Source organism: Lissotriton helveticus, chromosome 9 (genome assembly GCF_964261635.1).
Source record: "Lissotriton helveticus chromosome 9, aLisHel1.1, whole genome shotgun sequence".
NCBI classification, from domain to species: domain Eukaryota; kingdom Metazoa; phylum Chordata; class Amphibia; order Caudata; family Salamandridae; genus Lissotriton; species Lissotriton helveticus.
In genome coordinates this window covers 549,446,855-549,471,741 of record NC_136070.1, presented here as the reverse complement: position 1 = coordinate 549,471,741, position 24,887 = coordinate 549,446,855, and the positions used below count along the sequence as shown (strand labels likewise).

At 46.4% G+C, this 24,887-nt stretch overlaps 1 protein-coding gene across 1 annotated transcript in view; it reads right to left on the bottom strand.

Annotated features, from left to right (window-relative positions):
• LOC144783213 (phospholipase A and acyltransferase 2-like) overlaps positions 1 to 24,887 on the bottom strand; it is a 39,937-nt gene that overhangs the window by 14,158 nt on the left and 892 nt on the right. The window contains exon 2 of the mRNA XM_078662307.1: positions 16,178 to 16,286. Within this exon, the coding sequence (XP_078518433.1) occupies positions 16,178 to 16,286 (109 nt within the window). The remainder of the gene's footprint in view (positions 1 to 16,177; positions 16,287 to 24,887) is intronic.

Sequence of the window (24,887 nt, the reverse complement as noted above, 5' to 3'; positions counted from 1 at the left end):
ACTGTGAAAAAAATATAGGTGCACGGGCCTAGAGTTTTTCTGAGAACCCTGTCAACAAAGCCACTGAATGGAATGCTAGGGCACCTGAATATCAGGGCTACCTAGTCTTGATTCCACCTAAAGCCTGTTTCCTTCAGCATCTGCACACTCAAGGCCAGGTTAACACAGAAGTCATTCAATGCAGCACAGCAAGTAAAGTTGCTGTGGTGTGTGAATGGGAGAGAGCAGAGCAGTTCCATATCTACTAAGATGAGGCTCTGCTCTGCTCTCTCCCTGCTCTGGCGCACTTTTGGCTGCCATGCTCCAGCACAGACACCCTTGTGCGATAGCGATAGAGGTGTATATGTACAAGAAATGCCGCTAACTAGCGCAAACGCTAGTTAGCTGCAGTTTTCCTATCGCAGCCTATCACGAAAAACTATCGCCCTAATAGGGATGCATTTACAATATGTCGCTAGATCGCAATAGCTTCAGGTAGCTGCAGTGAAAACTAGCGTGAAGGCGATACAAATTCTGATGTGTGCGGGCAAAAACTGACGCATGGCCCATTAGTGGCAAAAAAACTCACGTTAGTGGGCCCAACGTGACTTTTTTTTATCTCTAGAGGCAAAAATAGCCTATAAGTCCACCTCCAATGAAAAATAGGAAACATAACCAATGGAATGCAGAATGGAGTAGCCAGGGCCAAGTGCAGCATAGATCAACAACCCCCGGATCCCCCAACAGCCAGGATGAACAGCCAGGGTCCCAGGGGAAGAGGAAGTTAAAGGCTACAATCATGAAAAGAGGCGCATCGCTGGGCAAAACCAGTAATGCATCACTTATCATTGCCCTTACCTTGCAACACCATGGCATCCAAAACCTTGAAAGTGTGGACAGTCCCCGAGGCCTGGAGGCCTCGCTGGGCCTGTGTCTGGGACCCAGAGTGAGATGCGGAGGTGCTGTGGAGTGGCTGGGCCATGGCAATAGACATCGAGGCATTGGTGAACGCCCTTACCTTGTGGTGAAGCCCGCCAGGTAGCATGGAGACACGTTACTGACCTGTGTGAGAACACCGCCTGGCGCCCCTTAGAGCTGTGAACGGTAGAGGTGCTCCTGCGTTGGTCTTGCAAGGAGTGCATCACATACCATGCACCACCACTACACCTTGGTGCACGGAGGAGATTACCAATGGTGGGCCGCGCCTCTCTGTATCACAGACCAGAGGATGTTGCGCTGGCTGGACGCTGTGGAGGGTGAGGTCCCTGACCTGCACCAAACTTGTGTGGCAGGAGCGCTGTAATTTCATGCCTAAGAGGGCCCTGTTGCATCACCTGCATCAGGAGGTTCTGCAGCGGACTTGGCGGTGACTGCTGTACCCAGGGTTGTGAAATCCCGCCTGGCTGATGCTCCTGCTGGCTGAGTCACAGATTTGGAGAGAGTGCAGTGATTTGCGCCACAGTGTCAATTTCAGGTGAGCAGAAGGTGGTACGCATAGCGGAAGAGGCCTGGGGGTCGAGTCGGGCCCAGGCCTAGCACCTGTGGGTGACGCACCCCAGTGGCTATAGCGGATGAGGAAACATAACATGATGATAACTTTCTGATGTACTCATGCCATGTTTCGTTTGCGGGTGGGAGGGTGGTGGGGCTGCTCTACTCACGGAGCAGGGCAGGGGCGGGGTGGTATGCCCACTCAAGTGCACAATGACTGGTCAGCCTTTTCAGGCTGTCCAAAGCAGTCATGCGCACATCCCTGTTCGCAATGCAGACTGCATTACAGCGTGCATTGAGAACATGCCCACCCCTCCAGCCCCTGGCTGAGCGCCTTGTCACAGCGTTCAAGAACCATCACAACGCTGCATTGCAGCATTGTGATTGGCTTAAGGGAGGGGGGCTGGCTGCCTGCATCCTGTTCCTGGAAGCAGACTCAGGAGATCACGAGCACAGAAGATGCAGGACCCGACCGCGAGGTAAGAATTTAAAAAAGATATATTCACAACCCCTGCTCACTCGCGTCCCCCTTCCAGTGTCCTTTCCCGTGTTTCCCGCCTCCCAGCTGTCCAATCCCCCCCCGCAGCACTACATAATGGCAGAAGCTGTGCGGCCATGCGCAGTAGGCGTACCACTGGTGCGCCAAAGGCAAGCCGGTCTGCGTTCGTCCGCCCCTGGACCGTGCCCAGCACCAAGGACCCTTCCTCTCGGACACTCCACCACTACGATGCCAGTACCCTCCTCGCCATCAACCCTTGACACCACACTGCCTGCCATCTTGAGGACTGTAGAATTCTCTTGCACCCTGCGCCTGTTGAAACAGCTAATGCACCTTCTAAACACCAGCGACTTCTGCCGCCCAGCTGTCCAACAGTGCAGCCGACCGGCTCAACTGCATCCTCCTCAACGTGCGATCCCTCCACAAAGACACAACAGAAATCTTGGACCCCCTTAACGGCACCTCTTCAGACATTGCCTTCTTCATGGAAACCTGGACCAACCTCTGCTTCAGACCGGACATCACCAACTACAATGGCTACGAATTCATCAGCACAAACTGGCCAGGAGGAGGCATTACCATTGTCTGAAAAAGCACACTGCGACTGACCAAGCTCTCTAATGACCAGAAGGTGACCATGGAACAACTCCACTTCCTGATCCGGACCAACCCCCAACACCACCCTCCGCAGTACCCTCATCTACAGGCCATAAACCCCCATTCACCGATGCCATTGTAGACCTCATGGCACCCCAGGCTCTCCCATCCACTGACTACATCCTACTCAGAGACCTCATGCTCCACCTGGATAACCCCAGTGACCAGAACACCACCCCCCTCTTTGGGAACCTCGCCAACTTCGAACTCAAGCAGCTAGTCACCGCACCAACACACATTGCCGGAGACACGCTCAAGCCCATCTTCTCCACCAGCGAGAACTTCAACTACAACCACACCATAGGACTCTCCTGTACTGACAATCATTGTTTACATCATGCCTACCATCACGCCCACCGTCCACCATCGCCATCATTGCCCCCCTCGACACAGCTGGATCAAGGCCACCAAAGAACTTCCAGTCAACTCCCTCTACACCACCACTCCGCCAACGCTTACAGAAGCCAACACCGAGGCACCCAACCTCCACCAATGGATCTCCAACTGTGCCAACACCCTGGCACCCCTCAAGAAAAAACAGACAAACAACACTCCAAGAAGGCCAACTGGTTCACTCCCGCCCTCCACTAGTCCATCCCCACCTGCAGTCGTTTTGAAAAGAGATAGAGGCACAACATCAATCAACTCTGCAACACAGTCACCCTTGCACCATGGCGAAGGGGGCCTGCGTTGGCGCATGGCAGCCATTGTGCACCAACGTAGGGGAAAAAGACAGGGGGGCTTATTCATGAACCCCTTCTGACAGTTTCACCCAGCTGATGTGTCATTTTCTTGACGTACTTGCAGCGTCAGATTTCACTGCAACAATTGTAGGACGCCCCTGTGTCAGTACTTTCAGCCTGCCTCATGGAAGGCGTAAGGGTGATGCAGTGCCGCAGGGATAGGCTGGCCCCATGCATTGCTGGAGTTGCGTCATGCTTGTGACATAACTGCAGCAATGCAGGACTTTAGCGCTGACAGATACGTCAGGATTCCAGACGTATCTGTCATTAACTGCGACAATCTGTGTCGTACATTGAATACAGCGCATCAATGGTGTTGCAAGAAGGGTGTAGTGAAAAGTGTTGCAATGCTGTTTTGTCACAGCGAGGCAACATTTTTCATGAATGAGGCCCAGGAATGCGCCCTATCTTATTGATGGTGCACATTCCAGCCCTGTAGTTTTGTTGCAGGGTAGCGCAGCAACATTCCTTGCAGTGCTGTCCAGCACCAAATCCATCTGAAATGAGGCCCCAAGCGTTTGTACCATTTTTAAGACCAGCTATTTTCTGGTCTTAAAAAACTGCCTCTAACTGAAGTTAGAGGCAGATTTTTTGGTTTTGCACCATACAAGGAATTCCTTGTAAATATCGCAAAGTGGGGTTAGTGGCATTTTTTACACAGGAATGCCTACATTGCATCTCATTGTCGATAAGTTACGCAAACAGAAGTGGCGACCGTAAAAAAATCAAGTTTATGCTGGAAAACTGCAGCTAACTGCAGTTAGCGGCAACTTGTAAATATGGCGATACAAAAAAGCCACGTAATGTCAAAAAATTGATGCTACGGCGACGTTAAGTCCTTGTACATATGTCCCAGAGTGTCTTCTTGTCGTCAGCACAGTTTTTTGCTGGAAGTGGCCCCTTCCTCTACAAAACCAAACTTTAAGGCATTTTCCTCCTTGTACATGTCGAATGAAGCACACATGCAAAGAGGAAAAATTAGGAGAAATTAATATTTCTCCTTGTTGAGCCTGCCTCGGGGTGGCCTGGGATTTTGGCCAAATCCCTGTCAACAGTTCTTTGGAGACAGGGATTAGCAGAAAAACCTATCAATGGTTGCATTAGAATGCCATGCACCATGCAGGGAATGCCCCCTGGACCCAAAGCAAATCATGATTTGCATTGGATTGTAAATACCAACACTTAGAGTCAGGTCTTCATAACTAAAGTGATGCAAATCCAATGCAAATACTTTGTAGTTCTGGGTCCAGTCTCTTTTTCTCATACCAGTTGGTTCTAAATTCATCCCAGTTTCCTCCCTGTGTCACTGCTTTCACTTCTGTTCCTCCTTTGTTCTCATTAGTCTGCCTTTCTCTCTTTTGATTGAGGCAAAGTCTGATAATGAAAATTAAGTTCCAGTGCACAAAAATGAGTGCTGGCATTCACCCCCATCAACCACCAGCATCAATTAAAACCTCTTTTGCATATTGGAATTTGTGGTCCTTGTACACTTCAATTGATCCAGCAGAACTAACACACCGGACATCAAGAATTGCATAAGAAAATTTTGAGATGGGAGCAGTGGATTCTTTATTACATAGACAGTCATCTGGTAACCTTACCTGAAGAACATCCTTAATAAATGTTCTCCCTCCCTGTCTCATGCTAGTGACACTTGCATATAAAATAGATCTGCAACAGATAAGAGACTATTGATAAAAGCCAAATTTATTGAAGCATAGTAATGCCTACTACTGCTTTCAAGACTTGACAGCCTCTACCAGAAAATATTGTCCCTTGAGAATATATCAGTAAGCACTGAATGGTATGTGCTAAGTTAGCAGGTGAAATGTGTAGGAGGCTGGTTTAGTATATGGTGAACACATATTTAACCCCTTGAACGTTCTTGACGAGCTCAGCTCATCATGAGCCACGGTGCTCGTGTGCTCATGACGAGCTGAGCTCGTCATGACCGCTGGAACGCTCGCGCGCTGGGCTAATTCCCCTGCTGTGCGAATGTTCTACACAAACGGGTGTGGTCATGACGAGCTCAGTTCGTCATGAGCACACGAGCACCGTGGCTCATGATGAACTTGCAGTAATTCAGACAACCCTTCTGGTGACGTTAGTGGTCTTAGACAACCATAGAATGCTCTCTAAGTGGTAGCTGTGAAGAGCAGCCATGAGGCTTAGTCCAGAAGGAGTGTTAAGCAGCTTGTTTTACCAAAACTAATCAAATAATGTAGGTTAAAAGAAAAAGAACCAAACAGTGTAGTTATAAAAATAGTTGTATTTATTATACATACTCACTAACACATTGGTATATCTCCTACCCGGAGATCTCAACACAATACACACAATACTTCAAATGTATACAGGCAAGTAAGCACAAATACACAGTGGTCTCCAGGCGGAGACCAAACCATATACAAAAGAAGTGGAGTGCAAACTGCGACTGAAGACGGGCCTTGGACCATAAGACTCAGAAGAGCTGGGGACCTAAGGAATCACCCTAGGTAACTACCCAGAAACCCCACAGAGGCAGTGTGCAGAGTGGCAAACGCAGCTGCGTACTCCATGCAAGTCAATGAGTAAGTCACGGTTGCAGTTCTCAGGAAAAAGGACCCTTCCCAGCGGACCCTGAAAAAACCCCATGAAAGACATATGGTTGGAGAGTCACCCCACCTGTGGATACCCCAGGAACCGGGATACCTACACCAGAGAAGCCAGGTGCATAGGTACGAAGTGATGTCAGAAACCGCCGTAGACCACAATGGAGTACTTCAGGAAAGATTCCGCTGGAAGGTGAAAGAGTCAGTTGGAATCCAAGGATGGATTCTGGAAGAGAAGAACCTGCTAGCAGAGGGAACAGAGTCTATGCCACTCGGAGGTGAGAAAGAGGTACAGTAAACCAGTGACCACAGATGACGGAAGATGCAGGAGTGGTGATGGTGACCTTGTCACTGCAGCTGTGAGGACCAAATGATGCTGTGGAAGACCAGGAGCCATTCACGAGCTGTCCCATGTTGGAAGTCAAAACCCAGGGAGTCGGTGTCCAGCGGGAGCACCAACAAGGCTTGGCAGACGTGGTAAATCAAAAAGGTGCAACGTTGGGCCAGCAAGGTCCGCGGGACTCACCAATTGCAGGAGAGGCAGAGCAGGCACTGAGCAAGCAGGGGATCCCACTGCTGGCAAAGAAGACCCTCAAGAGGACCCACAGGCCAAAGGCACAGGAGTCGCAAGAGGAACTTGAGCAGCTCACCAAAGATGCAGGCCCACGGTGCAGAGGATGCAGTGAGGACAAAGATCTTGGCAGGAAAAGATGATGAAGGCTGGAGCTTCTTGTAGCCCGAAGATCTCTGGAGTAAAGGGCCAACAAGTCTTGGCAACAGCAAGTTGACACAGTGCACATGGGCTCTGTTCCAGCGGTTCTGACAAGGGATACTGGTCTCAAACTTGCTCAGGAGACAGGTCAGGCCTCCTGGGAGTTGCAAAACTACCACCTGTGTTGCTGAGCCTTTCGGAGTCCGTAGGACATCAGGAGCAGCAGATTGGCCAGCTTCGTTGTGGTGCCTAGAGATGCAGGGGAGTGACTCCTTCATTTCAAGGGATATTCCATTGGGTGTCTTAGATGCCCACAGGCCTGGAGAGGAACCTGAAAAAAGCACAGGAACAGACGACGAAGAAGACTTGCAGAACAGCGAGACCAGGAGCAGCAGTAGTCTTCCATGGTGCAGTTTTGGTTCCATGCGAGGTCCAGCGAAGTCAAAGGTTCTCAAACGGTTGAAGTTGAAGTGGTTTCAGGTTTGAATCTTGTCCAATGATGAATCTGAAGGGCCACCCACAGGTAAACCCTTAAGTACCCTACATAAAGGGTTGGGTTGATTCAAGGTTCCCTCCCAGTGGTCCAAGGCTACTCCCATGTTATTTCTCCAGTGTCATGCCAGAGCAGGAGCCAAGAGCTCCCTGAACTGGCTCAGACTGGAGAATGCAAGGAGGGCACCAAATGTGCCCTTCAAAGCAGCCTGGTGGTGCTGGCAAGCGCCCCCACCCCAGCCCAATACACTAAGTCCCGTCTGGGAACTGGTCGCACCTCTCTGTGACAGGAAACCTATTGTTCTACCTTCCCTTGCTCAAGCTCAGATCAGCAGCAGGAGGGCAGAATCGTGTCTGGGAGCGGTACCAGCACTAGCTTGCTGGCAGACCCTTGAAGGCTGGTACCGGGAGCATTGGGGGCTTCCCGTATGGGCCCCAGTGCATGGAATCATACCTCCAACACTCACAACGGTGTTGGGGCTTGATTCCAACATGTTTGATACCAAACATGCCCATGTTCGGCACAGCCAATATATAGTTAGCCATAGCGTAATGACTCATGGCTACTATAGGTATCAAAATGGCTGACCGTATTTACAAAACCTGGAGAATTGACTCAGGGGTTTGTAGTGGGTGTCCTACTCATGCAGGGTACCCTCACACTTACAACCCAACACCCTATCTTTAGGGTTGAAAGGACTACCTTAGGGGTGACTTATTCATTTTAAGTGCAGTGACCTCAGATATAAGAAAACGTATATTTGTCATAAGTGGTTGCTAGCACCAACTTTCACAGTCAATGGCAGTCCTGTATTCACAGTTTGAGTGGTCTCTCATGTGTGGCACAATACATGCTGCAGCCTATGGGAGACCCCTGGTGTACCTATGACATGTGTACCTTAGTACTGTATACTATCGACTTAGAAGGATACACCAGTAGCCAGTTGGGAAGGTAGCAAAGTACTTACCACCATCTAATTTAGTGAGAACGCGCAGTGAATGGGGTCCTGATTAGCAGGATCCCAGTCAGACTAGTCATAAAATAGCACCAGCAAAAAGTGGGGGTAACCATGAAAGCAGATCCTACTTTCCTACAAAGTGCTAATGAAAGTGGTGGTTCAGAGCTAACACTGACAAAGTCACTCACTCAACAATTTAGAGAGTTTGCCTGTTATTTGGAATTTACTCTGCTGGAAAGGTTTGGCTTGTGAGGGGGCCAAGAGCTCATTTATGGATCTCACTAGTATGAGCAGGCTTTTCCAAACCCCTAAATTTGCCTATCTTTTGTTACACTAGGAAACCTTACCGGTTGCAAACACTACTAATAGCAAATGTTCAGTATTTAGTTGTGTGTGAAATAATGTTCTTTTTCTTTTCAAAACTAAAAGCAGTGGCTGAACATTGATTCAATAAGTGTCATTGTGTGTTTTCCGGAGTTCTGCGCTCTAAATCATACACCTCCTTTAGTATCCTTGGACTGCTCTGTCCCGTTACCCTGAGTTCAAGTGCTAAAGGGTGCGCTTTGTGCTGAAGAAGTCCAAGTGGCAAGGTAGTCCCAGATCTTTTGGTTTTACCATTTAGTCAATTTTCATCTTGATGGACATTTGATTGTGCAGCAGCTGTGTTAACATGCGTATAAAATGCTTCTTCTGCTTATACTTGATCTAGACATTGTTAATGCAGACCCTGTGTCAAATACCACAGTAAGGTGCTTTGTGTGGTATAACAGTGTGACAAATACAGTATGGTCTAACATTGTGAGCTCTGTGACAAAAATTGGGAAGGGGCTTCACACTGTGAACTCTGAGACAAACACCACAGGAAGGGACTTTTTACAGCGTTTACCATTGAGAGACTTTCCAATACAGTTCGAGAGTCCAGGTGGATGTTAGGGGGCTAGAGAGGTAAAGTTTTGATTATGCACATATTATGGAATGTTATGTTTAGAATTTGCTGTTTTTAAAGTACATTTTCTTCTTTAAAGTGGCCAAACATTGATTTGTTTAGTGTGTGTCCGGGCTTTTCAGAATTCTGAGTTTCTAACCCCCTCCAGGCTTCCTGAGTGAGCTTTGGAGAGCTCTGACTTGATAGACAGAGGATCAGTGTCTTAAGGTGTGTATTTAATGCTCATTTGGGCTAAATAGGAAGGTTGCCCCAGGATACCAAAGATAAAAGGCTCTATTTGTGACAACAAAAGCCAGCAGTACCTGAGTACCTTGCACACCCGCCACCAAAACATTTTCCCACTTTTCCAACTGCAATGGAGGTACTTTCATATTGCTCGATGACCCAGAACAAACCAGTCCAAATATTGTCTAGCTTCCCTAGCACGCCCTCTGTTGGCAGCACAATCTCCAACAGCTGCAGCCATCACTTGAGCAAGCATTGGCAAAGCCAATAGGTCACACCTCTGCAAGAGCTATTGGCATGTTGTACACCAGCGCGGCTGCTGTTCAGCATGGATAAAAGTTAGTGGCGTAAAGTACAGTGGTGTGGACTTGAGTGGAGATTCATAAAGAGGAGTGTTGTGTAGTAGAGTGGAGGATTGTGGAGTCGTGTAGAGAGTCGTAGAATAGCGTAGAGTAGTGTAGTGTGGAGTGACATAGTGTGGCACACGTGTCGTTGAGTAGAGTAGAGTGGCCAAGAGTGAAGTGGGGTAAAGTATAGTGGTGTAGAGTGGATTGGCATACATTAAAGTGGTGTAGAGTGCATTGGCTTTGAGTAAAGTGGTGTAGAGTGCATTGGCATAGAGTGCAGTAACATACAGTGGGGTAGAGAGCAGTGGCATGGAGTAGAGTGGTGCAGAGTAGAGTAGAGCGGAGTTGCACAGCATCTATTGTAGTGGCATAGAGTGCAATGGCATAGAGCGGAGTGACGCTGGATGGAGTGGTGTAAATGGAGTAAAGAGGCGCAGAGTGCAGTAGCGTAGAGTGCAGTGGCGTAGAGTAGATTGTTTCAGAATGGAGTGAAGTGACGTAGAGTGGAGTGGTGCACAGTAGAGTGGAGTAGTGCAGGGTAGTATGCAGTGACATAGAGGGCAGTGGCATATAGTAGAGTGGTGTAGAGAGCAGTGGTGCAGAGTAGATTAGAGTGGTATAGAGTGGATTGTCATTGAGTGCACTCTCATGAAGTAGAGTGGTACATAGTAGAGTGCATTGATGTAGAGTGCAATGGTATAGAGTGCAGTGTTGTAGAATAGACGGGCATAGAGTGGAGTGGAGTATAGTGGAGTGGTGCAGAGTAGGGCAAAGTGGCCTAGACTGGAGTGGTGTATAGTGCAGTGACAAAGAGTGCAGTGGTGCATAGTAGAGTAGGGTTGGGTAAAGTGCATTGGCATATAGTAGAGTGGTGCAGAGTAGAAAGGCATAGACTGAAGTGGTGTAGACTGGAGTGGTGCAGAGTAGAGTGCATTAGCACAGTGTGGAGTTGTGTAGAGTGGAGTAACATAGTGTGGAGTGTTGTGGAGTAGAGTGCAGTGGTGTGGAGTGGGGCAAGATAGTGTAGAATGGGGGAACAGTGGAATATGGATTAGTGGGGTAGCGCACTGCTATTACAGACAACACATCTTCAAGTAAAATGACCATTACTTATGCACAGACATACAGTTCTATTGATAGACGTATACAGTGCACAAACTTTAATGTGTGGAAATATCACCACCTAGTGTATTGATTTGTTTGGATCGTATTAAAATATTTATTTCCACCACACTTCAGAATTACAAAAAAATGTGTTTTATTTGTGCTTTCCTAATTCTCATATATTCTGAAACATCTGCAATGTTCATTTACAGACATTTACATTTTTTCTAGGCTAGAAAAGAAAAGGACAATGTACAGCCTTCCTCCGGCACACCCCCAGTAATGCAGCATGATTGTCACATAAAACCTCTCAGTTTGAAGTCAGAGAAAGAAAAGTAAGCACCAAGCTCCCTGGCAAGACAGACCTGACATATGACCTCCGTCTTTGAATCCACAACAAATGTGTCAATATAAGAACAAGATTTAAAGGCCTGTTTATGGAAAGCTAGTATTTATTGAAGAATACAGTAAACAAGGGCCAAACTCAAGCTGGAAACTAAAACAAAGACAGCAAATAGACAGCAAGCAAATGTGAGTTACAAACCACAAAGTCAATGGTCAGCAATCTCTGGAATGCATTCCCAGGGAAGGTTTCTGTCGTTAGCAAACCAGACAGCTGAACTGTCTGATAGGCTTCAACCTATAAACAGAAAAAGTGCATGATGATGTATATGCCAGCAGCAGAATGAACAGTACAATTGGCATGATGTGTTGTGGATTCACAGTGCATTCAAAGATAATGACTTGGTGGCACACGATGTGTTCTAAGGAGCATTGTGTGGCATTAAACAAATGGCTAAGCCGCAGTATAGTGCTCCCTGTATTTCTCCACGGGGTGATTGTTATATTTAATATTTTACCCACTGCAAGGCTCTGCACAGAGCCTTTGTCCATCCATCCCAAATGGCAATGACTGTAGTGGGTGTGGGTCTGCACTGCTCTGCACTCTGCAGGTTTATGTAGTGTGCAAACATGGCACTGTTCATTGGATTGCAGAGAATGAACAGAGTATAGTGATCCTGCCTTATTGCAAGCCAGCTGATTCTGTCAAACCCACTGCACACTACATACACCCCTCATCCCAACACATGTTGATGAGTCGGAGCAATAGTAGTTTCAGAGTTACAACGCTGGGACCAGCATAGGTTAGTGATAGCAGTGGCTCGATACTTCTGCAGAGCTGTTTATCTGATTCTGGAGGCAGAGTCCCAGAGCAAAGGGTGAATCTCAGCACAGAATAAATGGTTAGGGATGAGAGTGTTGAGACTCTGTTCACTGGTGTAACTGGGTCTTGATGATGGCAGAAAAAAAAGACTGGGAGAGCAAATTATAGGAAGGGTCAATAATGAGTGCAGGGCTGATGGCTCAGGAGGCTGCCAGTGGTTTGTGAGCAAGGGGCCCTGAATAAATGGACAGCCTGGGTCAATAATGTCCACCACAAATCTTTGGACAGCCTTATTAAGGAAAACAGAATTAATGGTAGACGACGAATTCCACTTCACCGGCGAAGTTCGCAGAGTTTTGCCCACTCATTGCGTGTGGAGTTCTGAAAGGTTTGCAGAGCGGCGCAGCTTTTTTCCTCTCGCGCGGCATACCAACGTTAAGTTGGTGAGTGAGGAAAATCATACACTAGACCGCCTCCCGACAGGATTTCTCAACGTTGAATATCGCAGAAGGTCGCTACCTCTAGCATTGAGAAACCTACCACTTGCGTTGGGGAAGCGAGCGCTCGAGTAGAACATCTACTTTAGGGGCAGAAAGAAGCAACGCCCTCTTGCGCTTCGCATGGTGCCGTTTGCACTGATATTACAGTGCAAGACAAACTAACGGCGCTAAAAGTCAGCGTTAGCAGCTCGACTTACTGCACTCTGCCACTTGTGGAACTCCACCAAGCACAGCCAACTTTTTCATCACTACACGGAGTTCCACATAGCAGAAGTCCACCCAGGCCTAAACAGAATGCCAAGGTTCACAAGAGGAGGAAGAAGACTCCATTTAGGAATAACTGCTGCAGCGTTGTTAGAAGAGTGAGACTCGTCCATCATTAAATAAGTACACAGCATTCAGCCATAGCTCCAATAAACACCCAAGTGCACCTGTTAAAGCTCTTATTCTGGAAAAACAAATTACCCTGAATACCACAACAATCTCACACCTCTCACACGAGCCAATCCAGATGCTGTTCTAATGATGTTTATGTTAGTAAACTGCATGAGAGCAGTGGCAGGAATGAGGGGGCAGGCAAGCCTAGTGGTAATACTGAAGTCTTGTGAACTGTGGCTGTATTTCCTGGCTCCCTAACATTGCACCAATATGAGGGACCACAAGTGCACATGTTGAGCTGGCCACAGTAAGACACGGGTACAATTCATCATGGACACTTCACTTCAAGTCTTTGAAGAAGACCTGAATCCTCATACCAGCTGCAGTGCTATCAAGCCCCATCTCGACCTTGGGCAGTATGACACCCAACCTGTGGCACAACTGAAGGAGCACTGTGACCAGGGCAAAAATAATGACTATTTATTTAACTGGATTTAATTAACTTTAAATTAGAGGAAGTGGCAACACTCAATGGGGGGCAATGCCCTAACACCTGGATTCAAGCTAGCCTGGCTGATGAGGGGTGGTACCCTAAAAATGGCCCCAGGATGCTTGTTTCTGGTCCAGGGAGGACCTGGCTTGGCCGTTCAGGCTGGAGTGTTTCCATGAGGAGCAGGGTCAATACTGATTTCGATGAGGAGGAGCTACGCAGCAACCAAGATGGCCGCATAGGCTCATGGCTCCGCTGACCTCCGTCTGCTGCTTGATGATCCTGCCAGATATCCTGATTTTACGCCCGACCCCCGTGTGGATGAACTGTTGCTGAATCTGACGGTGCGGTCCCGAGAATTTTATCGCCCAGATTGACGGAGTTGTGTTGTGTTTAAGATCTTGGCCTAACCCAGCTTCTGAGCCGGGGCCTCGAGTACTTGCCCAGCCGGGTTGCAGTTGAATAACATCGGCCGTGGGACTCAGACAGGGTCCGGTCTCTTGCAGTGGAGGTTAACCTGGCCTGTTTTTGGTGGCGAGCGTCTGGTCTGTTTTATACTGAAGGAGTGGTGATAGGCTTCGTCTGTGGCTGTGGGGGGGAGTCCCCGTCCCCGGCGACCCGGTCGCCGCCTCCCGGGTCTGCTGGGCCGGGGCCCTTGCTCGTGGTGGCGTACTGCTGACCGATAATGCACCCTCCGTTGCCATCCGCTCCGCTCTTGCCTCTTCTCCCGGAGAGACCCGGCTCTCTGAGAAACCCGCCCATGCTTGGAACCGAGCGAGTGGAGGCGGATCGGACGAACTGTGAGCCGTCCTTGAAGACCGTAATGGCCGCCATCGGGGCACTTCAATTGCATCTGGAGACCATTGTGCGAAAAATGATCGCTGGTGACATCGAAACTGGGCGATCGAATCTGGGCTCTGTTCTATTGCATGACTTTCAACGAACTGATTCTCCCACGATGTCCGTAGTAAAGGAGGATGGAGGCCCCGTGTGCGATAAAGATTTGACACCATTGACCTGTTTGCAGAATACTTGCAGAATTGTTTCTCTGGGGGTATCGCTGCATTCACCATCGCAGCCGATCATTGTGGAGCTACCTGGTTCTTCACTCCTTGAGACTACGACTTGCAAAAACCGAAAGTCTCTACCGTCCCTTCCCGCCCTTGTGGTTCTTTTACATCTACGGAGGAAAGGATATCTGGATTGTATATCGGTGAGGGAGATCCTACCAGTGGCGGATGCTTGCAGAGACTCAATGTGTTCGACTGGTCTCATATTAACCTTCATTGAACTTCCTACGAACTTTGACTCTCCTGGGGCGGTGATGGTGTTACCGGACAGAGTCCGCATGAAAGATCGGAGGGGTCAAGGATGAGACTGTTGGTCTGGGTCTGATTTCGGGGCTATCGAGGACAAGGGATTCGCTAACGTACTGCTTGCGGGAGGTTGGGCGGTGTTCAACGTCTCCCCTGTCTGGCTCTGTCTATAATATTTTTGAGTACTCTGTGGTCTTAGGACAGGGGTTGTTCGTTTCAGGCGGGGGGAAAGGTGACCAGGAGTTTGTATGTCATTCTCCTCCTCCATTCTTCTTTTACTTTTTGTAGTTTAATTAGTTGGGGCGACAGGCAGGCTGCTAGTTGGGGTTAGGCGAAAGCCACATGCAGGGGTGCAGGGTGGGGGGATGGGTCTATAGTTTTGTTAGTTAGTTTAGTTTTTATGGTTTCATTATTTCACGCTTTCCTTTTGCTCTCCTTTCATAACGTTGGGGTATTATCCGGATTTCGTATGTATTCCAGTATCTGGTAACCGTACTTCTCTTTCTATCCTGGCGTCCATGGGTGGGCGGGGTCTGTGTGCGGGCGACCCCGTTGGGTTATAGATTGCTTTGTCGTACATCCTGTTTTGTACTTGCTAGCGCAGGTGTCTCGGTCATTCCCTTTATATTGCTCTGTGATTATTCTATTTTTGTACCTGCTCACCTTATCATAGTGTTTGAATGTATGGCACCAGCTATGTCTGTTTATTTTTTTTCCTGCTTTTAGGTCGGGGGGGGGGTTAAACATAAAATGAAACCTTCGTCTTATTATGTAACGTGTTGTGAGTTCAATACAATGTTTATCCTGATTCGCTGCCGGACCTCAGGGTTGTCGGCTGAAGAGCTGTGTCATTTGATAATATAATGGGTCTTATTCTTGTGTTGCGGCCGGCCCCTGCGGTTGTTGGCCCGTGCTTGTAATTTTATTGAACTGTGCAATAAAGGTTTAAAAAAATACTGATTTTGATATGGCTGGGTCTAAACTGGGGTGGCATGGTGGGCAAAAGAAGGGTGGATTCAACCCAGATCTCTTGACTGGGGAGTGAATGTTTGATTTGTTCCACAATCCGTCCATCTTTTGTGGTCCCCCCATTTGAGCACCTGCACTGTTCAGAGTAAAAACTGTGTCTGTGGACCTCTGGGAATGCTTACCAACTGCTACAGAAATATGTCCCTTGTTCGTCTCAAGGAGATAGTGTTTACGCTTTAGTTCCCAAAGGGAGAGCCGTCAGCAGCACTTCCGTCGGAATCACCACCTTCCTCCACAATCAAAATGAGGCAGAGGTTGGAACATTAGCATTTTTGTTGGATTTCCTGTTGCCACCCACTTTAAATGGTACCCCCAGCCTCATGTTCACGGTTGGGAAACTGGTTAGGGGTAGGCTAAACCCTTGACATTTACAGATTAGAAGTACTGAGGAGCCATTAGTTCAGGTTGCAAGTAACTTTGAGAAACTCTTGTTGAACAATTGATAATGGGGGAAATATGATTCAAGGTCTTTGATAATGGGTAAGGAACCATTTATCAGAAAATTAACCTTGTTCTCTGTTAAGAATTGTGGAGGCCATAAAATTAGTTCTTACTTGGTGGAGCAAGATGGATAACGTAACCACTGCCAACGTAGATGGCCCAGTGCTGATAACCAAACCGATGAATTTCAATGAGGTCGCCAGGTTCAGGTGCACATTCCATCTGGAAAGATAGAAGTGATTGATATTACACAAAAAAGAGATGCCAAATTAATTTCTAAAATAGCAATGAATTAATCCATGGACAAGTTTCTTTAAAAAACAACGATAGAAGTAAAAGTAATTGTACAACGGAGAGCTACGCACAGACCATAAAGGCAGGGCAGAGTTGCCAATCATGTGTTGAAACCTGGGGTAGCAGACTGTCTATCGCAGGGACAAATGAGAGATCCTTATAAAATAAATAATTATATTCTTGAAATGTTCACTTCTTACACATATAAGACACATATAAGGACGTAATTGACCTGGCACACGTACCACGGTTGTGGCAGCTCCAGTATCTCTTGCACAAAATGGCGTACAGAAAAGTAGGGTCAGGGTGGCATCTGATCTGCCAATACGGGCTCCTTGGAATCTGTGTCACTGAGTTCATGCTGCGTCCCTAAATGTATTCTCAGCCACACAGGGCTGGATAAATCTATTTTGGTCAAGGCAGCTCAAACCTGTGGGCCTCTGTAGATGAACTTCTCCTACCCAAGTCTAGACACCTAGACTACTTCCTCCTCTGCTTTCCATAGAAATAGGGTAGACCCTACGCCAGACAAACAGTAGGCAACTGACTTGGTACCCAACCCACCAAGAGAGTTGGGGTTTCACCACACAGTTTCACATGCCAGAGCGTCAGGCTGGACCAAGGTTCAATACCTCATTGTCTAAGTCCATACCAAGGCCTGTTGTGACAGAGCACCAGGAACACAGAATGCGACATGTTTCATCAACACTACTTCATGGATTAGGATAACAGGAACAGCTGGATGTGGTTGGGACAGGGTACAAAGTATAATACCTAGAAAAACTTGGAGCAGATCTCACAAGATCATGAGTAATCCAATAGTAAAACCGAGCAATCTGCTACCATTATGTTTTTAATCTGTACTTGCACATGTCCGAACATGGCTGCCGCAAACAGGGAAATGTGATTGGTCCGTCTTTAATGTTTATGAATTGACCTGTAAGTAGTGAGCATTTGGACTGTGCAGACATCGTGAAAAAGGATGAATAAGCCAAAACGCATTTGACGCCGCAAGGTGAAATGGCATCTCTACCACATAACGAATAAAGTGATTAAATCATCACCTGTAGTGCTGTTTCTTTAAAGGATTTGTAGCAGAAGTCAGCCTGTATGTATATTATATATATATATAGATATATATATATATATATGTATGCACATACACATACATATATATATATGAGCATATTGACATGCACAATGGTTGAATCAAAACAATGTCGCTTAATTTGCACAATTGCATATTTTTGCACATTCTTTTTAATCTTTGGTTTTTAATTGTAAACCATGACTGACCAGAATCATTCTTAGCTCGTATTATTTAGGGCCGAATACAAAGATGTAAATAGCTTGTAAATTTCTGTAAATATGTGTATTTTACCGTTATTTATACCAACAACGTATAAAATGATGTCAATACAGCAGCAAACATTTATATTTAGAACTACCAGTTTACAATTGCAACAAGCCTCTACGGAGGTGAAACGTTATGGCGGGTTGCAACTAAATAAAATACTTTGCACTAATCTACGGTGGTCCGTGTCTGCGTTGCTGCGGTGGGAGTTGGAATCACCCTCGCCGTTGCTGTGGAGTTTGAAAAAAATAAATAAATTATATATATATATATATATATATATATATATATATATATATATATATATATATATATATATATATATATATATATATATATATATATATATATATATATATATATATATATATTAAAGCTGCAAATGCGGAGCACTCATGGAATGTGTTGAAGTTGATTTAATAAAGCAAATGCATTTCGGCGTCTTGCCTTCTTCAGTGCATGTCAACTGACACTCAAACATTGTGCAGGTTTAAATACATCTAAAAAATGATCTCATCGGAGAGGCACACAATCACAACCAGTGACAAAGGACTGGAGCATTACAAGGTCTTGATGCCTCTTTACCTGGCTGCCATGTCTGTATGTGCTTGATTACTTGCATACAGATGAAAACATGTCGTTTTTGCTTTGAAAAGTTCTCAGTCTTTCATGGATGATTTTTAAAAAGCAAAGTACAATGTTACTCACACACTGCATGGTGATCAAGTAGCTGTGCTCCAAAACGCGTAAGGCAAACAAAGAACTCTGACTTCCAAAATGCCTTTTGCTTTTACTAGATCTGCTGTGGAGTGCGTCTTTGAAGTGAGGACACATTGATGAACATGTAACTGAACGGCAGTCCGGCCATGAAGACTGCACCGCCCTGAGTTGGGGCCATGAAAGCCTGGAAATACGGAACTGGTTGGGACAGTAGATCAGCACAAATTGGAGCATTTATAATTTGGATGCCCACTGAGGGTAATTTTAAAATGCTTTTTCAGTGTTGCAGCGCAGAGTCTACAAGAGATAGAACACTGTCTGAAAGGGACTACATATTCCAGCATGAACATCAGTTAATTTACCTGTGAAACCTACTAAAGGTCAATTTGAATGTGGTGAGAAGTTGTACCTATCAGTATGTCTGTGTGCACCCTGGCAGCCTGTGATCAAGGAGCAGTGCTCCAAAACGCGTAAGGCAAACAAAGAACTCTGAATTCAAAATGCCTTTTGCTTTTACTAAATCTGCTGTGGAGTGCTTCTTTGAAGTGGGGACACATTGATGATCATATATATATACATATATATGTGTGTGTATTATTTTTTTGTGTCACTATACTCTACCTTTCCCCCAACTCTAACAACTCATTACTTCCCCTACACACTACCCTTCCCTGAAATCTAACACCTCCTTACCAACCCTTAACACTACCCATCCCTGAAGCCTAAATAAACATTACTACCCCTTAACACAAACTACGCCTGAATCCTAAAAAACCTTTACTACCACTAACCACCACCCATCTCTGAATCCTAAAAAAACACTCTTATTATCCCTATATACCACCACTCATCCTCCCCCATAAACCCATAAATGCATCATAAATGTAACATGTTGTTACTTACCTTGCTGTTGCTTCCCTCGTTGTAGTGGTAAATGTGTTTCTTTAAATGTGTTGCAGTAGTCCTTCCATGTAGTAGATGCACTGTAATACTATAATACCCTGATTTATGTCAAAGCCTACCATATAGCAGGACATTTGGAAGGATTCCCTGGTAATGAATTTCACTTGGCTGTGTGGTGTGTAACTCCCATTTACTTTCTTTCTATTTGTTGGCTCTGCTTGTGTTAGACTGTCCTGCTTAAGTTTGTCCCTTCCGTTGCCCAAACCCTATTTACTGTATTCTTCCACCAGTACTGGAGTTCTGTAAACAGGCCTTTAAATCTTGTTCTTATTTTGTCACATTTGCTGTGCATTCAAAGACAAAGGTCAAATGTCAGTCTTAGTCTTCCAGAAAGCTTGATGATTACATTTCTTTCTTTGACTTCAAAGTGACAGGATTTATGTGACAATCATGCTGGCTGTTGAGGTTGTGCTTGAGGAAGGATGTAGGATATAATTTTTTTACTAGCACAAAACAGAAACTAAATGTCTGTAAATGAGCTGTGCAGTTGATAAAAACAAATCAATACACTAGGTGATGATATTTCCACACATTATCGTTTGTGAGTTGTATATTTCTATCAGTAAAACTGTACGTGTGTGCAAATATAATGGCGATTCCAACTGAATATGTGTTGTCTCTAATGGCAGTACGCTACCACACCATGCATACTCCACTTTACCGCTCTCGACTCTACTCTGCACCACTCCACGCCACTGCACTCTACGCTCCACCACTGCACACTACGCCACTCCATGCCACTTCACACTGCGTTACTGCACTCTACTCTGCACCACTCCACTCTACGCCACTTCACTCTGTGCCTCTCTACTCTACACCACTCTACTCTACTCTATGACAATGAACTCTACCCCACACTACTCTACTATCCACCACTGCACTCTTCACCACTGCACTCTACACCACTCCACTCACCACCACTCAACCTTATGCCACTTTACTCTGTAACACATCACTCTATGCTACTGTACTCTTCACTAATGAACTCTGCTCTGTACCACTCCACTCTATGCCAGTGCACTCTTCCAATCCACTGTAACCACGTTAATCTACTCTGCACCACAGCACTCTATGTCACTGTACTCTATGCCACTCTACTGTACACCACTTCACTCTACTCTGCACCACTTCACTCTGTGCCTCTCTACTCTACACCATTCTACTCTACTCTATTTCAATGAACTCTACCCCATGCCAATAAACTCTACCTCACGCTACTCTACTATGCACCACTGCACTCTTCACCACTGCACTCTACACCACTCCACTCTGCGCCACTCAACCATATGCCACTCAGATGTACGACCGACCAATTTGCGACTCGCAATTGAGATTTATAACAGTGGCTCAGACACTTTTAGCAATTCCTAATGGGGTCGCAAATTGCATGCCTCATGAATAATAATGAGGCTGTCGCATTTTGCAACCCCCATTAGGATTGATTAGCACTCCCAGGGATGGTGGCCTGCTGGGGTCAGCAGACCAGCAGACCAGCATGTCTGGGACTGCTTTTCAATAAAGCTGTCTTTTTTTAAAAATGCATCCCGTTTTCCTTAAAGGAAAACAGGATGCATTTAAAAAAGAAAATGCATTTAAAAATAAAAAATGTAACTTTTCGGTTTCATTTTTTAAGGGCAGGCAGTGGTCTCACACATTCACAAAGGGGAAGGAGTCTCCTGGGGACCCCTTCCCGTTTGCGAGTGGTTTACCACCTACTTGAAGTAGGTGGTAAAATACGAGTGATTTGCGGCCGCAAATGCAGTTGAAAAACAATTGTACATGGCATGGTGACTCACTATTAGGAAGGGATGTCCTATCCTAATAGCGGGAGTCGCAAATGCTATTTTCAGAGTCAGTGGACTTGCAAAATAGCATTTGTACATGCTATTTATTACCCTTTGTTTCGGTCCCAAGCGGGAGGATCTCCCGTTTGCAGCCGCAAAAAAGGCTCATACATCTGGCCGTTTGTCACTGCACTCTACACCACTCTAATCTACCTTGTATCAATGTCCTCTATGCCACTTCTCTCTATGCCACTGTACTCTGTTCCACTCTACATTATGCCACTGCACTCCTTACCAATGCACTACACGCCAATTCACTCTACGCCACTCTACTACACACCAATGCCCTCTATGACAGTCTACTCTGCTCTACTGACTGCCACTGAAATCTAGGCCACTCTACTATATGTCACTTTACTCTACGCCACTGCATTTTATTCTACCCCACTGCACTCTATGCCGCTCTACTCTGCATCATTCCACTCTACGCCACTGCACTCTACTCTGCACCTCTCCACTCTATGCCACTGTACTCTTCAGCACTGCTCTCTCCGCCACTGAAATATACACCACCATACTCTACACCACTGTACTCTATGCCACTACACCCTCCTATGTACCACTACACCACTCTACTGCTCTCTAAGCCAATTCACTGTACGCCACTACACTCTACGCCACTTTATCTGCATTGCGCCACCTGATGCCACTGCACTCTACCTCAATCCATTGTAAGCCACTCTAACCTACTCTGAACCACCACACTCTATGACACTGCACTCTACGACACTGTATTCTGCTACTGCACTCTACGCCACTTTATTCTACTCTGAAACAATCTACCCAATGCCACTGCACTCTACACCACTCTATTCCACCCTGTGACATTTCACTCTATGCTACTCCACGCAATGCAACTGCAATCTACTCTGCACCACTCCACTCTATTCTATGCCACTGCACTCTATTCCACTAAACTCTGCGCCAACGCACTCTCATAACTGCATTCTACTCCAATGTACTCTGCACCGCTGCACTATATACCACTATACTCTACTCTGCAACACCCTACTCTTTGCCACTGCATTCAGCGCCACTCCACTCTACCCCAGTACACTCTACGTCACTTTACTTTGCTCCACTCAATGCCACTGCACTCTAAACCAGTGAACTCTACACCACTCTACTCTAGACCACTGTACTCTACAACATCCTACTCTGCAACGCTGCACTCTCTGCTACTGAACTCTACATCAGTCTACTCTGTGCCACTCCATAGCACTGCACTCTATGCCACTGCACTCCACTCTGCACCACTCTACTCTATTGTACTCTTTGCCAAGGGACTCTACGTCACTACAATCTACACCACTACACTCTATGCCAATCCACTATAAACCAACCCACTCTTGCCAATCAACTCTACGCCACTCTAATCTACTGTTCACCACTGCACTCTATGACATTGCACTCTGTGCCACTTCACTCTATGCCTTACCCCCTCTAGTCTATGCCAATGCACTCTACCCCACTCTACTGTTCGCCACGGCACTCAACACCACTCTAGTTTTGGCCACTCCACTCTACTCTGCCCCACTCCAATCTACTCTGCACCACTCCAATCTATACCACTCCAATCTATGCCACTCCACTCTATGCCACTCTACTCTGAAACACAGCACTCTATGCCACTGCAATCTACGCCATTGTACTCTATGTCACTACTCTATGACACTGCACTCTATACCACTTCACTCTATGCCCCTCTACTCTTCTCTGTACCCCTGTTCTCTATGCCAATGCACTCTACTCTCACTCTACTATTCACCACTGCACTCTACACCACAGCAGCCTTGAATACTCCCCTCTACTCTGCACCACTCCACTCAACTCTGCACCACTCCACTCTACGCCACTCCTCTCTATGCCACTCTACTCTGAAACACTGAACTCTGTGCCACTGCACTCTATGCCACTACTCTACACCACTGCACTCTACCCTGCACCACTCCACTCTACTCTATTTAACTCTACACTGAAACAATATACTCAAAGCCACTGCACTCTAAGCCATTGCAATGTTCACCCCTCTACTTCACTCTGCACCACTTCACGCAATTGCACCCTACAGCACTGCACTCTACACTGCGTCACTCTATGCCATTGCACTCTAAGCTTCTCTACTCTAAATCACTCTACACCACTTTACTCAAAACCAAGGCACTCTAAGCCACTGCACTCACCGCCGCTGCATGCTAAGTCACCCTACAGCATTGTGCTCCACGTCACTGAACTCTATGCCACTCTATTCTACTCTGTACCACTATACTCTACACCACTCTACCCACCAGCATTCTACCCTTCACCACTCAACTCTACACCACTCTACACCAATGCACTCTACGCCAATGCACTCTATGCCACTGTACAATATGACACCCTTCTATGAAAGACTGCACTTTGTGCCCCTACACTCTATGCCATTAAACTCTACTCAGCACCACTCAACTCTATGACACTGTACTGCAATCTACACCCCTACACTCTGCATCACTCCACTCTACGCTACTCTAATGTATTCTGCACTGCTGCACTCCATGGCACTGCACACAACTCTACTGTACGCCACTGTACTCTACGCCACTGTACTCTACACCATTACACTCTGACACTCTACCCTACACCACTCCACTCTATACACCTTCACTCTACTCTGAAACAATCTATTGTACGCCACTTCACTCTACGCCACTCTCATCCACTATGTGTCACTCCACTCTACACCATCCACTGTACACCTCTGCAATTTATTCTGCACCACTCTACTCTATGCCACTTCACTCTACATCACTCTACTCTATGTCACTACACTCTATGCCAATGCACTCTTTACCACTTTACTCAAAGCCAATGCCCTCTATGCCAACCTACTCTCCACCACTGTACTTTAGGGCACTTCACTCTAGGCCACTCTACTCCACTCTACAACACTCCACTCCACAATACTCCAATTTATGACTCTCTACTCCATTAAACTCTGCTCCAGTCTGACACTCTATTCCACACTATGCCACTCCACTCTACAGTATTCTACTCCCACTTTATGCCACTCTACAACACTACTCTGGTATTTGACGCTCTACAAAACTCCCTCTGTCCCACTCCATGCCACTTTACTCCACTTTATTCTACTACACACCAGTCCAATCTGCACCACTCTATGCCACTCCACTCTTTGACACTCTATGCCACTACACTCTGTGACACTCAACTCTACAACACTCTACTCCACTCTATGCCATTCTACTTTCCTACACTACTCCACTGTTTGCTACTCCACTCTAAGACAATCTACAATCTACCAGTAGCGGCTCCTCTGCAATTGCGGAAGAGCGTCACCTCCCCCACTCCTCCCCCCGCTGACCTGCTGAGAGCTAGCCGAGGGAAACAGGAAAAATAGAATGATAATGAAACCATTTTGTAATCATTTTATTTTTATTTCCCTGCTAGAGCCAGGCACGGCCATGATGACAACAGGGGAGGAGTAGTGCACACTTTTTATTTTTTATTTTTTTAAACAGTTTTATATAGCGCTGGCTAGACCCAAGGGTATCAGAACGCTTTACAGGAGAAGGACAAGAGCGAACAATACAATAATATGTTTGAACAAAAAGGAAAGCAAAATAAGAAAGCAAAAAGTCAAGAACA